At 41.1% G+C, this 16931-nt stretch overlaps 1 protein-coding gene across 1 annotated transcript in view; it reads right to left on the bottom strand.

The window, feature by feature from the left end:
* Positions 1-14038, bottom strand: part of kcnip4a (potassium voltage-gated channel interacting protein 4a) — a 141820-nt gene extending 127782 nt beyond the window's left edge. Inside the window, exons 1-2 of the mRNA XM_030722572.1 lie at positions 13903-14038; positions 13093-13244 (exon numbers count right to left, since the gene is read on the bottom strand). Of these exons, the coding sequence (XP_030578432.1) occupies positions 13093-13231 (139 nt within the window). The 5' untranslated portion in view covers positions 13232-13244; positions 13903-14038. The remainder of the gene's footprint in view (positions 1-13092; positions 13245-13902) is intronic.
* Positions 14039-16931: the final 2893 nt, after the last annotated feature.

The following is a 16931-nucleotide window of genomic DNA, read 5'->3' as shown; positions in this document are numbered from 1 at the left end:
CTGCCTGGTAGCTCCATCTACAAACATCCTTTATATATCCACTCCTCCACACATGTCCAAACCATTTCAACCATCAACACACTCAAAGCAAACATTGCATCTGCAGTGTTCTTTCACGGCATGAAGCCATACTGCTGCTCACTGATCATCACCTTCTTAACCTATCTTTCCCATAGCTTCATCGTATGGCTCATCAGCTTTATCCCCCTGCAGTTATTACAGTTCTGCATATCAGCCTCGTTCTTGAAAATCAGTACCAGCACACTACCTCTCCATACCTCAGGCATCCTCTCACTCTCCAAGATTGTGTTAAACAGCCTGGTCAAAAAGTCCACTGTCCTCACTCCTCGACATCTCCATACCTCCACAAGTATGTCATCTGGGCCAACCATCTTCCCACTCTTCAATTCAATTCAACGATTTTTATTATCCCCTAAGGGCAATTTTTTTTTCTCCCCCCAGTCAGAGGTAAGGAAAGAAACATAGAAACAAGTATATGATGACAAAATAAAATAAAACAACAAATCATTTAAAAACCTAATCTCTGCTGGGACAAAGGAGTCCCTCAAGGTCAGTGTCCCTGACCTTGGTTCCCTTCCACCTTGTCTCCTTATGAGTGATGTCTGATGTCAGGATTTTGGTCTAACATGTTGTATTAACATATTAGACCAACATGCTTGAAACATGCAGCGTCTTTGATAAAAGGAGAATATAAAGGGAATTGCTTTAGTTGTTAGAGGCATCCAACATACCTACTCTGAGCCAATTTATACCTGGGAGTTGTGCAGCTGCTTACTGTGTTTAATACTGTGGATTGTGGCAGACCAAACAACTGCAACCTTAATTTGGTAAGTGGCACTCAGTGGCAGGTTGGAAATATTCTTGAGCTTAAGTGTTACACACTCATCTGATCAACAAACTTTTAATTCACATACTCACGAAGGCTTCCTTTGAACCTTTAAATCTGGAGGGGCACAATTCTCTCCGCAACAACCAAAAAAAAAAAAAAAAAAAAAGCTATTTACTGAAAGAATGCCTTTAAGATGAGAAAAATAAAAACAACTTAGTCGCCGTCATGGGAATGGGCAAATTACACCCACTGCCATGCAGTACAAATGAACATTAGCACAGTAATTACTGGGAGGCCATCATGTTTGAAATTCATCAGCAGAAGTGGATTGCCAATAAGCACTCCTAGAAGTACAAGGAAATGCATCACATGGGGATTATATGGTGGGCTAATGTACTCCATTTCACAAAAAGGTGGCAATCCTTTAAGTAGCAGTTAATGGAAGAGACCATGTTTTCCTTGTAAACCATCTTGGTTCATTCAGCTCTGTTTGCTAGAGTTTTGCTGTATGGATAATGCAAAATAATTTAACAGTCCTTTTAATGCTGCTGATCGCATTGCACTAATACAGGCAGTGTTAGTTTAGCAGGTTTCACAATGTCAAACACACACAGCAAGAACTCAAATGGAAAATTTATTCTGGTGAAGGACTTTGTTAGTGTTGAAAGTAAACCGTCATAACAAAGCATATATTGTGCCATGCTAAAAAGCTCTGCAGGCCAGCTGAGAGCCATCTCTTTTCCATGACCTCATTTTGTTTGGTTTCTTCCTAAAGGCCTGGTGTGGTTTGTTGACCTCATTTCTACAGGGTGCGCGTCTGCCCACAGAGCGACAGCCACAAACTACACTAGTTACTTGAGGATAGGCCTTGTCCACTGGGAGCACTGACACTCCTGGTTTTCCCCTCAAGTGAGAATAAATGGGACTGATGCCATTTGTGGAGCAGCAAATAAAGAGGTTGCCCTTAATATGTTGCTGCAATGGTAACAAATTCTCAACCTTGTTAATAAGAAAAACCTAAAAGTGCCACAAAGAAGAAAGTTCTTGATATTAGTTCCTACTAAGAAACTAATAAGGCATCAACCTCCCATTGCACAGCAAAAAAGGACCTAAAGCATTACATCAAGATACAAAGTGAGCTTCCTTTAACAGTAACTTCTGTTATGCCAGTTAAAAACAATTCAAAGGTGCTAATTCTGACTGAAGATTACACTGTGTGACCCACGTAGGGCTCAGTAGTGTCTGAAAATCATAATGCCAATATGCACATTAATATAATGTCACCAAAACAATTGTGAATTCTGTGCCCAAATGTGTAGTCTGAAAACATACCCAACATCAACAAAGCGGCATAGAAGTTGGGGCTTATTTTTGTACCAGCCCAAAGATTGCAATATTCTGGGATAACATCTGAGGAAATCACACGGCATACTGGCTGCAGATCCTACTGACGTGCATGGTACTTAATTTGGGAGATCTGAAGGAATCACAGGGAGAGACACGATTCCTCATGAAATTAAACACTGCTGCAGCAAAACTCTCATTCACTCCTTAAGAGTTACACAGCAACCAAATAAAAAAAATAAAGAAATAAATTTTAAAAAAAAAAAAAAATTTTTTTATATCCATCTCATTAAAGACGTTTATGAAATTGGAAGATTGTTCAAGTACAGGGTCTCTCCAGCATTGAACAGCTGTGGGCTAGAGGTTTAAAAGCTACTCCCTGGTGCCCAGGTGGCTTAGTGGTGAAGCTGGCGACCACACACATGTGTCGTGTTGCAGTGCGGGCGGCGCGGGCTTGAGTCCCGGCCCATCGCCAATTTGCCCGCGTGTCTTCCCCTGTATCTTTCCCCCATTTCCTGTCTCTCTCCACTGCCCATAAAAGCCGCTGTGGCCAAAAATGCAAAAAAAAAATGCAAAAAAAAAAAAAAAAAAAAATGCAAACAAAAAAAAAAAAAAAATGCAAAAAAAAAAAAATGCAAACAAAAAAAAAAAAATGCAAAAAAAAAAAAAAGTAACCTTTTTACGCATTTACTTAGAACTGCTTTAGTTTCCATCGTACTCTCTTTAACAGGGACAGTAGATGTTAATTGGACATCAATTAAGAAGAGATGTAAACATATCAGATTTTTATCCAAACCTCTCATTTACATCTGCAGTCCCATAAAACTTTACAATAAACAAAAACATACAGATATGTGACAAAAGAAACTCAAACAAGACACAAATACAAACACCACATCATACAAAAAAAAAAAAAAAAAAAAAAAAAAAAAAAAAAAAGAGATTGAAAGTCATCAAAGACCAGGTTTGCCATCAGCCATTGTTTGAGATGTGCCTTAAAAGTGGAAACATTTTCTTCCTATTGGTAAGATATTCCAATATTTATTTCCTTTTATTGATCGCACAGTTTGTTGAAATGTGGTGGTACTATGAGGCACCCTCTAGTGGTAACTCCATCCATCTTCCACTTATCTAATTCAGGGTTGCAGGGGGTTTGGACCCCATCCCAGCTGTCATAGGGCAAGAGGGAAGGTACACCCTGGACAGGTCACCAGTCTATCATAGGGCTGACACATAGACCTAAATCAATGCATGTTTTTCAACTGTGGGAGGAAGTGAGAGTCAGAGTACCTGGAGATAAAATACTCCACAAAGATTCCAGCCTGCAACCTTCTTGTTGTGAGGCAACACTGCTAAAGCACCACACCCAACTTTCCAGCTTTTCTTAAAAGCGATTCTATTAAATTACATGTTTTACCTGTAAGTTACCAGGTAGTGAAGCAAGTGAAACTCGACATGTGAAAACAATAACAGCATGAGAACATCCCAGCCGGATGGTGCCTAAAATTCTGTGAATTGTCCTTTTACTTGTTATAATGGTTGTTTGCTGTCATGCATGGTCAGGTTTATCAGAAGAGCTGCAGGAGACTCCAGCCTGTTCAACAGATTTCTGCCTGTGTCTCAGAGGAACAGGCCTTCCAGCTCTGAGATGTAAGTAGTAACATTTCTCTGCCATTCTGGACAGAGATTCCACCTTCAGCCATTTGTCTACAACACTCTGCATTCGCTGCCCTTATCCAGTCTTTCCACCATTTCTCCTGCTTAATTACTCTACCTTCCCTCCTTCTTCTCCTCTGTCTCAGGTGTCTTTTGCCAACTCTTATATTTTTCACTTACTGCTGCTCTGAGATGTCCTTCTTGGTTAAAATAGTTACCAATGCTGTAAAGTTGCTTCCCAGTATCAATCACTGCTCATTAGTCTCATGGACTGAACTGCAGGGTATTGGCACATAAAGCAGCTCTAACCAGAGAAACTGGGACAATATTCAGTTCTTTACATTCTGTTTAAAATGGTTGGTATTTTTAAGTTTTACACTGTATTTCATCTAATATTGCACCTTTTTGCACCATTTTAACAGGGTTACAATAAACACTCAACCACACATTATGATTCAGTCAAATGCCAGTTCAAGAGCATGCTTGCCATCAAAATGCAGTTAAATGAATCTATGTCCACAAATCAATGATGAAGTTTTTTTTTTTTTAATTTATTGATTTATTTATTTTTATATGCATTTCTGAAACACTTCACAACTAGCAATTGAATAAACTAATAAAACCTCTATCGTGTGGGACCAGTCTGCAAACAGACGCAACAGTAGGTGGCTCTTTGTTTTAGCCCTTCACTGGACTAGTGAACTTTCCAGGTTGTAACCTGCCTCTTGCACTGTGACAGCTTGGACAGTCTCAAGCAACCCAAAGCAGTTGAGAAAATGGATGGATGGATATTTGTATGAAATTTTGTCACAACTAGTGCTAGAATTCCTGTGCTGTGTTGTCACACTGGCAAGAACTATTGTGTATAGAGTGCATCCAAATGAGCATTCCTAACAAATTCCCTCAAGGCATTCCTGAGATATTGCATTTGTGAAAATAAGATGGACAACCCAAACACCTCCGACCACAACCTCCTGTATAAAAATGGGAACCTGGGTGTCTTTTGGTGCTCCCCTGCTGACCCTAGAGGCCTGTAACTCAACAAGTAGCTGTAAACAAGCAGATCACTCACACACTGCCAACAACCTTGTTAAACTCCTGCCCTCTGGCAGGTGTAGAACTCCGTATCTGAAACTAACAGACAGGAGCAGCCTCTCTGTTTCTGTTGCATACTAAGGCATTTATTAGACGACGACTTGTTACACATTAATTAAAACAATTATTTTATAAAGCTTGAGGTTACTATAACTCGTTCCCCCATAAACATAAGATTTGACGACCTCTCCTGTTCCCATAATGATGAGTTTTGACACCGCAGGATATGTCAATAAAGATGGAAATGGATTATTAATAGTTTCTGGGTTTTCCATGGGTAGCCTAGGCAGAGACCACCCTCACTAACTTCTGATGCAAACCCAAGAACAAAAGTCTGGACTATTCCCATTTCTAACATTCAGAACCTGCCTACCAAACATGCCTAATTGCAGTAGGCCAGAGACGCTTATCCTTCATGATGAACATTAAATACAACACACCTTATTAGTCACTATCTCTGGGGGAAATATGACTCAACTTTTGTGGTCTTTTAGGCCTGTGAGTGGACCTCTGCCTGCTGCTTGGATGGCATCAGACACATGCAGGGGAGATAAATTAGACCATGACAGAGACAGGTGTGTTAAAGTCGAGTGGCACAGACACAAGAAAGTCATTTCTGCCCAGCAGCAGCCAAAAGCTTACGAGCCTTCGCTGTGCTGGGTATCAATCAGAGGGGACTATTTATAGAGGGGCCCAGGCCGCTGCTAGAACACAAACACTTGACTGAAGTAGGTTACCATGAACAGGGCTGCATCACCGGCACGCATGTAGAGAAAGGAGGACGTGAGGAAAAGACTGCAGCCAGGTTAAGGGTAAGTTATGCAGGAGAAGCTGATGATTAATTACACTTCCAACTTCATACAAACTTTTCCTACAGTATTGTTGCAATCTATAACTAGTTTGGGGACTTTAAAGTCTCAATAGCTTTCCTTCTGCTCTACTTAAAAAAAAAAAAAAAAAAAAAAAAAAGGAAAAAAAAAAAGCAGTTATTTGAAGATCCTTTGCTGTTGAGTAAATGGACTGGTTCTTAAACAGCATTTTTCTACTCTGAGCACTCAAAGTGCATGATTACTACTTCAAGAAATGGTTTTCTTTATAATATATAAAAATAAAAATAAAGAAAATCATCCCTTATTACATTCCACTGCAAGAACAGTCCCAAATGGCCAAAGTCAAATTGCTCAACTGCTCAAAATCCCACTTTTCTCAAGTATTTTTTTATTACTATCACCATTTAAGTGTCTCTGAACGTGGTTGTTGGTGCTAGGCAGGCTGGTCTGAGTAGTTCAGAAACTGCCAACCTACTGGGATTTTTCAACACACAAATCTCTAGGGTTTACAGAGAATGGTTCAAAAAAGATCAAATATCCAGTGAGCGGCAGACCTCTGAGTGAAAATGCCTTGTTGATACTAGAGGTCAGAGGAGAATGACCAAACTACTTGGGGCTCATAGGAAAGCAACAGTAACTCAAATAACTGCTGTTACAACCAAGGTATGAAGAGAATCTCTTTAATGCAAAACATATTGAACCTTGAGGCAGATGGGCAACAGCAGCACACTGGGTGTCACTCCTGTCACCTAAGAACAGGAAAATGAGGCTACAATTCACACAGGCTGGAACAAACAAAAAAAAACATTGAATCCATCCTGCCTTGTATCAACACTTGGCTGGTGGTGGTGGTGTAATGGTATGGAGCAGGGACACTCATTGCGCGGCTCCCGAGCCACATGCGGCTCGCCATGCTTTATTGGTGGCTCTTGTGACTGGTTACAGCAATACTGCAGAACCAATACATTTTTAAAAGCACGCTACAGAAAGATGTAATGCACTCTACATTCCATGCACTTGCATTCTATTTCTCATTTGGCCTCAATTAAAGTTGGTTCCAAATGGGGGATACTGTGGAAACTGGCAACATAGACACTGTTTCCAACAGCACGGTGCCGCAGCCACACCGGGACAGCAGAGCGCTACACGGCAGCGGTGATTCTACAAGCTAGCTATCACAATATAGTCACTGCGCAAAATGGAGCAATCTATAATCAAACACAGACAAAAAACAGACGTGAGAAATAGTGAGGATCACTGGTGTGGAGGGTATTTTCTTGGCAGACTTTTGGCCCTTCAGTACCAACTGAGCATCATTTAAACACCACAGCCTACCTGAGTATTATTGCTGACCATGTCCATCCCTCTATGACCAGAGTGTACCCATTTTCGGATGGCTGCTTCCAGCAGGATAACACCATGTCACAAAGCTCAAATCATCCATACATAAATCAGAAAAGTATTTATGTATGTGTCATAGTGATGTATTCAGGGTTATCTCAGTTTGAGATATTTGAGCATTGAGCTTAAAAACCAAACTGGACTTTGCTGATTTCATAAATGCTCAAGTCTTTCACTGGGAAACATGTTGGGCTACTGAGTTGGAGTGTGAGACCTTTAGTCTGCAGTGTTTTGTACTAAGGAGTAAAGCTAACGAGATACACCCTTTTGACTTGGAGCCTTCATCTGTCTCCCACAAATTTAACATTATGTAGATGTAGCAAAACTAAATTGCTGGTATACGCTATTAAAGGATGTGAAATTAACTCATTAATTCAATCCACTTACATTCATCCTTAAAGTTTTATATTTAGACCAAAGTTGTAAGGTTGACATTTCTTAAATGTGAACATTTTTTGCTTTTTTAAAGTTTTAAAGACTGTCACTTTCAAAAACAATCAAGGCTGCTGAGTAATAACAAATGAAAATAAATCAATGAGTTTTGCCTCCAACTGTCTTTTATTCAGTAAATGACTTAAACGTTTAACCAATTATCAAAATTGTTGGCTGATTTGTGGTCCATCAGCTAATCTATGAAACACTTTCCACTTAGAACCAGCGCACAAGCTCACAGGTGGTTTGCCCTGAGAAACAAACACTTCAAGTCTGTGGAAAAACACCTGCTTGTGGCAAGAAATACATATTTAATGATGTGTAGAGTGAGTTCCTTGTATAGCCTGGACAAAAGGACCCAGCTTTATTACATATGTGACTGGTGCACAGTCACGTCTTTAACCACTCAGCATCTCAGTTAGCTGTATCCAATCAGCAGCGTGGAGAGGGAGTGTCATTGTCAACAGGCTACTTTAAGGTGTTATACAAACAACATGGTCCACAGGGGTCGCCTATTCTCTGACTAATCCCTGGCTGTTAGCTGCTAATCCCTGTTTATCAGCAGAGGGGTGCAGGTCATGGCCAACACTAACAAATAGACTGACAGGTTCACTGCTGAGTGACACGAAGGAAAGCGTATGCTTTGGCTAATATAAGCAGTTTCTGTGCTGTGAACAACCAAGCAATGATTCCTTTTAACCACCTCTCTGGCACTGAAACAAACATTTAATAGAGATAAACATACAACCCAGGAGGATAGCACATGTTGTCCTGCTGAACAAACCCACCCTGCTTTTACACCTGCAGTCCTGCTAGATAAATATACGCAAGATTACAAGCATGCAGAGGCAGCATTTCTGCAAATTCACCGTCGTCATCTCTGGATCCATTTGTTGTAAACAGCATGTAGCATTTTCTCTTTGCCTGTCACCAATACTAGCCAGCACGATGAATAAGATTAATGTCAGAGAAAGGTATCACTGTGGGATCCCTTCCACTCATTCTCCGGCAGCCTTTTTTCACAACATATGAATCAAATGAAAGACAACAGTAGGACATGTCAGCATCTCAGCCAGCCAGCAGTCTCTAGGCAATCGCTCTTTTTTTTCCCCCCTCCTCTGTCCTCTGAACTGAGAGGCTGCACGCTGCCTCAGCTACCCCTCTAATCCATCATTGCCTTTTTCCATTTCCACCTCAGTTCTACAGAGGCCCCCCCATTCTTGACCAAGAGGGAAAACAGATTGAAACTGAAACAGAGTTGCTTTATCGAAATCAGACGTTTGGCCTAAAGCTACAGGCAAAACTTGTGATTTCTCATTCGATAAAATCAGTCAGTGGGCAGAATTAGGCTCGTCAAGGGCACACTACAGGACTCACTTACTGGGATCCAAAATGTTCTCCACGATGCAGCGACATGGTGACTGGCATTACATCTCAAGGTTTAAGGGTCCTTTAAAGGAATGCATCCTGCTGTCAACAGTCTGATGCGGGATCATACTGTGAGCAAATTCCCAGCAATTATTTTCCCATCAGAGCGGAGAGGCGGCGGGATTTGGTGAGGACAATAAAAAGGAAAGGTGGAAATTCATCTTAATGTGTGTAGAATTTGTAAAAGCTTGAGTTTTTCTGTCTGACAACCAAAATGAATTGAGTAAAAAGGCAAATCCATCATAACAGTTCATTTCCACTGACTTGGCAAAAGCAAAGGGAAATTTAAACGGCTATTTCTGTGCTCTCTGAAGGACATGACCCAGAAACGCAGTCTTCAAGGTGGTGGCGATCTGCTGCTTAAGAGCTTTAGAGTCACTACAGCATGCATGCCATCGTGCATTAAGCCATGGAAAATATATTTATATTATGATATATGCTAAAAAGACTTGGAAGAAAATTATACAAATAGCTCTTCATCGTGTTGCCAGAGCTGCAAACTACCACTGAAATGGTTAACTCTGTGTCATGGATTCCCAAGCAGTCATATTCTGATTTCCTTGCTCAATATTGTGCTCCAGAGCTGCATCCCAGCTGAAGTGAGTGCATTTGGGGCCACTGAATTACTGCTGCAGTGCAGACATTCTGAGAATTTATGACAGTGTCACTACCTGAGTGTGATACTGACATGATTTCGGGGGGGGGAGGGGGGAGGGGGGGGGTCTTATCTTGCAGGGCTGTTTTATTTTGTTTTCTAGTCTTTGAAATTTATGGCTGCATTTCCACATCCACACCTATGCATGTATACAGTATGAGAGTCAATTTTAAGGATGATAAAACCGGGCAAACAGCTGCAGCTCCATATTCCTAGTCCACCGTCAAGTACCTGATGCACCTTTTATCTTGGTGGGTTGTATTTTATACTGCAGTCTCTCCCTCTCTCTGCACATGTACGAGCGTAAGACAGATTTCTGCATTTTGTTTGCTCAAAGTAGACAACATATTGGTTTCTCATTAATGAAAATAAAGTATAAGTCATCTCTTTTCCCCCCTTTAAGTTTTGCTCTCTGTTGTGGCAATACATCATTTAATCATATACTCTAATTCCATCCTTATATAATATCATTCTAACCAAACTAAATGACTCACTTAAGTCTCCAAATCCAATAATATTCTCCCAGCACTGCAGCTAAAGATCTCTGAATGCAGCAAACTGTTACATCAGCGTGGGAATTAATTTAATCAGTAGCTTGCTGCCCTCTGCTGGCAGCAAAGACGACGTGCAATGACAGATTTCTGCACGTCTTAAAGGAAAACTGAGAATTTTTACAGATTCATTGCAAAACATGGCCATCAGTGGGAATTTCAAGTTCAACTCAATGTACTGTACTAAAACAGTGTAGGGTGAAGTGCACTGGTCCACCATGTTAAGAATAGGTCTAACTTATAGAGAAATGTAATCCAAGCCCAGGCTGGAAACATGTTGGAATATGTAACACTATGTTATTTCCCTCTAAAGCAATTGACCTGTTTTAGTGCGTCACAGAAACAGCAGGGATTTGTAAAGCGCTCTCTCATAGCAGACGTCTGTCCCGGGGACACAACGTGGGGGCTTGTGTATTTTTAAAAACAACCGCTTTATTGAGCATGTTCATTTTCTCTCAGACTGCCTGAAAATCCAGAGGGTACCATTGCCACCTGGCAGGTTTATAGTGTGATCATCTGCATGCTGGGAGGTTATTCTGGGCAACACAGGGGGATAATGTTATTAGTTCGAGTTGCCAGCTAATGAGAACAACACCTACAAGAAGAGCATATGCTAAGAGAGGCTCAAAATCCAAAACAACAGTCGTTTCTCTGTTACCTTGTGACTCACAAATCTGTTTTTATGTCTGCATTAAAAAAAAGACATTAAATGAAGGAAAAAATTAAGGACAGCTGGGAAAATCCATTTCTGTTACGCTATTACATGAAGTCATTGTTATTCTTTATGTAATACACCACTGTTTTGTTTTTCAGCTTTACGGCAAACTTACGCTGGCCTGATAACACAGCCTGTTCTGGGACAACAGCGTGTTTTCAGCAAAAAAATGAGCAGTGAATGGAATGAAAGTCCAATCTTAATGTGGCTAACAGAAACACCTGGGTCCTGGTGTGGCTCCAGCTGTGTTTGTCAGCTCGCGTGTTATTAGATGGATTCAAAAGTTAACTGTAAGGTAAAGCAGAAGAAAGAACCTACAGTGATTATGTGATCTAGAAGCTGCACCTGTCCCTCTGACTGCAATCTAATCAATACAACCATGAAAAAAAAAAACAGCTTTTTCTTTTATTATAAAAGATGCAATTTCACTATGTTGCTTCTGAGATTCATGAGGAAAACAGCTGTTTTATAGGCCTTCTGTTATTGTTTTACCCCTGCAGAAAAATCTTTACTGCAGATGCCATTTAGGAGTCCCTGCTGGGATATTCATGACTGTTTAATAGCATGCTAAATCATACCCAAACACAACCCATTTTTCTTAACTGGCAAACCATACAAGTGCAGGAGACCACCTGTCAATTACAAAATGCTCCAGGTTTTAACAGTAATGCTTGGCATGCATGTTAAATATAATGCTATCATGGGAACGTCAGGAGAGTTATAATAAACTGAGAAACAAAAAAAAACAAAAAAACAAACAAAAAAAAAAACACAAGCAACCTCAATGTGTCCTACATGTTATTGCTGCCAAAGACACATAAATCAAACACTGAAAAATTTGTATCTAATTGTTACTACTAAAATTATCTCCAGATATCAGAGAAAAAAAGAAGGAAAAAAAAATAGATCAATCAGCAAATAAAGCATCAAAAACATATCATTTCTAACTAGGTCAGTCAACATTAAAAATTTTCAAAACAAAAAATAAAACCCCCAAAACAAAGAATCACATGTTAACAAGGCAGCTAAATTTATGCTGTGCTGTGTGTAAAAGGTGGTAAACTGGCCTTTACAGAGGACAGCTCGGTGTTTTCTCTCTGCATTTTAGTCTGTTTCAGTGCCAAAAATTTTTTTTTTTTTTTTTTTTTTTTTTTTTTTTTTTTTTAAATGTAGCTATGAATCAAATTTTACATATATGACCCAATCTGGCAAAATGAGTCACAAAGGAGAGACTGTTTACATGTTTTCTGTGAACCCACAATACAATGCATTAATTTGTGTTGTTTCATATGTTATTTGGCCTAAAAATTAACCCTTGCGACTTCCAACTCAGATCAGGTCACATATATGGCCGTAGTGAATATGTATGACCTGTGAAGTAATCAATAAAGCTGTCGACTGCGACTCACAGTGCAGTTCATTCTGTTCAGTTTCCAGTCCAGTAAAATCATAAATCCTGGTGTTTCAGTAAGGTGCGAGGCATCGCTGAAAGCTCAGCAGTTTTAGGACATTTTGGTTTGCTTTTAGCTCCAGTTCATTTTTGCCAAAAGTCACTTTAACAGTACAGTCAGTGAGTGTATAAGGCTACTGTTAAATCCAGTCACATAAGTGAAATCAGTTTTATTACAAACTTTTGGTTTAGTTGCTCACATTGTACAACAATGGTCTCTAGCAGAAACTGATATAACCTTGGCCTTACAGTTATGGTAAAAACTTTCTGTCCATCATTTGGGAATCACAAATAACTCACAATATGGTACTATCACAATATGTTGCCCAGGGTAACAACAGGATGGTACAGTGATCTTGTACTACTCAGCCAATAATAATCCTAAAATGCAGATATTTGAATGTTGTCTTGAAAGTAACTGTTCCCGCTGATTTTGCAGAGAATGTATTTAAACAGAACAGTTTCTAGTACCGAGCAGAAATGGTTGTTCTTGCTCCTGTGTTCACAAAAAGTTCCATGTAAAAATGCTTGATTAGTTAATTTCTTTAAAAGGTGAAGCTACTAACACAAGCCAAATCAGTTAAATTGAATTTATACCGCTACGTATAAAAAAAGGTTAATCTTATCCACTGAATGGGCGATGATTCCAGATGCTTGAAAACTTAAAAATCTGTGGTTTTTGTACCTTTGGGGTTCGGGGAGGCCCAGGTGATGATGCGGCGCATCAAGCAGCAGTTGAGGAGGACTTTTCTAGAGAAGCCATACTCTTTGCGGAAATGCTGCAGGTCGCCCCTCATCTGGTTTGTCTTGCTTGGCGTAAACATGGCTGGAAGCTCACTATTGTGAAATATAGCAGGCAGTTATTTGCAAGAACAGCAGCCAACAACTACAAGCATGAAGCATAACTCCAAAAGCACAGCATTATGAGAGCACAGTAAACATAATTCTACCGCATATTAAAAACAAGAGGTGCTGGTCTTCATAGCCTCAGGTAAAGATTCAAACACAAAACAGCCGCAACCCCTACACCGTGCAATGCAAACTGACACAAGGCTACCCACCTGAAGAGATATGCTAATTTGGAATATCTTTTTGCCTCCAGTTATACACGGCCATAATGATATGCAAGACATTTCCACATGCCCTTTTTCAGCGGCCAGAAAAAGCTTGTCTTATGTGTTCTGAGCTGTTGCTTCAGGACGACGGGATATTTGTACACCTATTGTGGGTAAAAGTACATGAACTGAGCAGGCTGTCTTAGTATAAAGCAACTGCAAAGACCCTTTATTGATAGTTTGCCTTTGCCACTTTACTATGACTACAATTCCCTGAAGGTCCCATTTCAAGACCACAACGTTTAGACATCAAGAGATCACAGGTCATTCAGTTACTCTGACTGCAAGGTCTGTTTAAGGTTTGGATATCATTCATTGCACAGAAAAGGTGTACTGCATAGACTAACTGCTATCAATTGTTACTTTGGGCATCATCTTACCTTGCAGGATAAAACTCGATGTAGCTGCTCTCTAGTTCCTCAGTCTGCAAGTGATCCTCAGGTTTCACACAAACACTTTCCCTTTCCTGAGCTGATCAACAGAGTGTGAAAGGGGAGGTTGGGAGGAAGGAGGAGGAAAAAGAAGCGGCGAGTGAGGACCGCTCTAAGAATAAGAGCATGAACTGGGGGAGGGAGGGGGATAGCGAGAGAGAGAGAGCTAGAGAGAGAGACTGCCACAAAGCAATGTGGCTTTTACTTCAAGTTAGGACCATGCATGTGTGTTTTATTCAAGAGGAAGAAAGAATCCAAGCTGCTGGTAGCTGTTTGCAATGGTGCCCTTTGATCATCCTACTTGAGCCTCTTCAAACACATGAAAGCTATGAAAAACACACACACACACACACAGCTCACATGTCCACTCCCTTTAACGCATCATTGACATAATTAAAACAAGAGTGACGATCAAATTCCACGTTGACGTCATCGATTACGACTATGAATTGTCGCAGCCCTATAGCGAAGGATGCAGCTCAGAGATCCTACATAGACAATCTCTCAAAGCAGGCACGTCCCGGTAGGATGTGATTGGAACACCTCATCCAAGAGGTGCCCAGGAGACATCCTATTTAGGCCCCGTTTACACGACGCCGTTTCAAAATTAAAACAGCATCATTCTGATGCTTTTTGCCCTTCCGTTTACACAACAACGGAGTGAAAATGATGCGTTTCAGAAACACACCGGCTTGCGTTTTCATGTAAACGCTTGAAACCGGGGTGATTTGAAAACGGGTGACTCGCACATGCGCATTATGGTTGCGACGGCCACAGTTTTCTGGCATGCGCAAATTGATTAACAGTACTCGCGGATTCACGAGTGTTTCTTGTGCTTTTCTTTGTGTTTTTACTGTTTTGTAATTCAGCGTTGTGTGCACCAGCAATCCAACTTGTGGCCTGGCATGGGAACTACATGGTTTTCATCATTTCACGTGTCACCGTGTAAACGCAGATCGTTTCTGAAACACCATCATGTAAACCGAAGGTTGAAACGCATCAAAACAACAGCGTTTCCAGTGGAAACTGTCACAGGCTGGCTCATGACCCGTAACAAAGAATGAGGGGAGGCAAAGGTATAGGCCACAGATTAGTTTTATTGACAATTAAACAAATTAAAAGAAAGATAAATATGGGATGTGAATATGTCAGTATGTCCTGAATGAAATCTGAATGAATATTGCAACCCAAAACCAAACTAAAACAAAAGACAAACCAAAGTTACCTGGAGGAGCAGAGAGGGGAGAATGGTTAGTGGAGCCCTGCTTAAATTAGTGAGCCCAGGTGGCTCCAATTACTCAGGGCCTACCTCTGCCTGCAGGAGGCACCGCCCCTGCAGGTCAGAGGGGCTGTGACAAAAACGGTGTTGTGTAAACGGGGCCTCAGATGCCTGAACCACCTCAACTGGTTCCTTTTGATGTGGAGGAGTAGCGGATCTACTCTAAGCCACTCTTGGATGACTTCACACTTCACACTCTCTCTAAGAGAGAGGCCAGCCACCCTTCGGAGGAAGTTCATTTCCACCGCTTGTATCCACAATCTTTTTTTGGTCACTACCCAAAGCTCATGACCATAGGTGAGGATGTAGACTGACTGGTAAATTGACAGCTTTGCTTTTACGCTCAGCTCTCCCTTCACTTATCTCCCAGTCCCCTCTTCCCTCACTTGTGAACAAGACCCCAAGATACTTACACGACAACATTTCCAAATTAAATCAGCTAAGTTTTGATGCATTTCAGCTTCCTGTTTACACGAGAACGGAGTGAAAATGATCGTTTCTGGAGTGTTTCTGAAATGTCCCGGTCTCCGTTTCCATGTAGATGGATGAAAACACTGCTTTTTGGAAACAGGGGCACTGGCACATGCGCACTATGGTTGTGGCCCCTACATCCACACTGCCAACTTATGGTCTGGCAATAGGAACTGCAGCGTTTTCAGCATCTTGTGTTCTGTGTAAGCAAAGATAGTTTCTGAAACGTTTCCGTGTGAATGCGCTACTTTTCAAAAACAAAAACGAGAACAACAAAACACCATTTCCACTGGAAACGCTCTCATGTAAACGGGGCCTTAAACTCCTCCACTGGAGCGAGCACTTCACCCTTTTATGGCTGAGAACCATGTCCTCAGATTTGGAGGCGCTGATTTTCATACCTGCCGCTTCACACTTGACTGCAAACCGCTCCAAGAAGTGTCATCTCCTCATGTTTGGAGCACACCCTCCAACCACCCCAGTCTGTCAATCCAGAGACACTTCCACAGATCTTCATGCAACATTGCAGAAGTGTGCCAACCAAGACAGCCCAGCAACATCCAGAGCCTTCAAGAACTCAGGGCGAATCTCATGCACTCCGGGGCCCCTGCCACCAAGGAGTTGTTTAACTAACTCAGCGACCTCACCCCCAGTGATGAGCGAATTGTTCCCCGACTCTGCTTTCTCTGCAAAAGGCATGTCAGTGAGATTAAGGAAGTCCTCGAAGTATTTCTTCCACCACCTGACTATATGCTCAGTTGAAGTCAGTGGCACCTACGCACCAAACGACAGTTAAGAGTTTGTTATGGACAAACTGTGGTTTGTTCATAACAAACTCTGAACTGTCAACACATGTTGGAACTTAAGGATGTCCATAAGTGAATCTGACACCAGAACACCCTAGGACGCAGGTCAGTGATTGATTTTGTATCATCAGATCTGCGGTCATATGTTCTGGACACTCAGGTGAAGAGGGGAACTGAGCTGTCAAGTGATCACCAATTGGTGGTAAGTTGGATCAGGTAGCGGGGCAGGATGCTGGACAGACCTGGCACACCTAAATGTATAGTGACACATTCTAGCAATCCATCAAATATTCTAGCAGCTGTTGAGGTACAGTCTAGATCAAACTGTGGTTAAATAGACTGGTTCTTATATAGCACTTTTCTACTCTACTTGAGCACTCAAAGTGCTTTATACAACATGCTTCATTCACCCATTCACTCCG

Source organism: Archocentrus centrarchus (assembly GCF_007364275.1).
Source record: "Archocentrus centrarchus isolate MPI-CPG fArcCen1 chromosome 18 unlocalized genomic scaffold, fArcCen1 scaffold_23_ctg1, whole genome shotgun sequence".
Lineage (NCBI taxonomy): Eukaryota > Metazoa > Chordata > Actinopteri > Cichliformes > Cichlidae > Archocentrus > Archocentrus centrarchus.
This window is presented reverse-complemented; position numbering and strand designations above follow the sequence as displayed.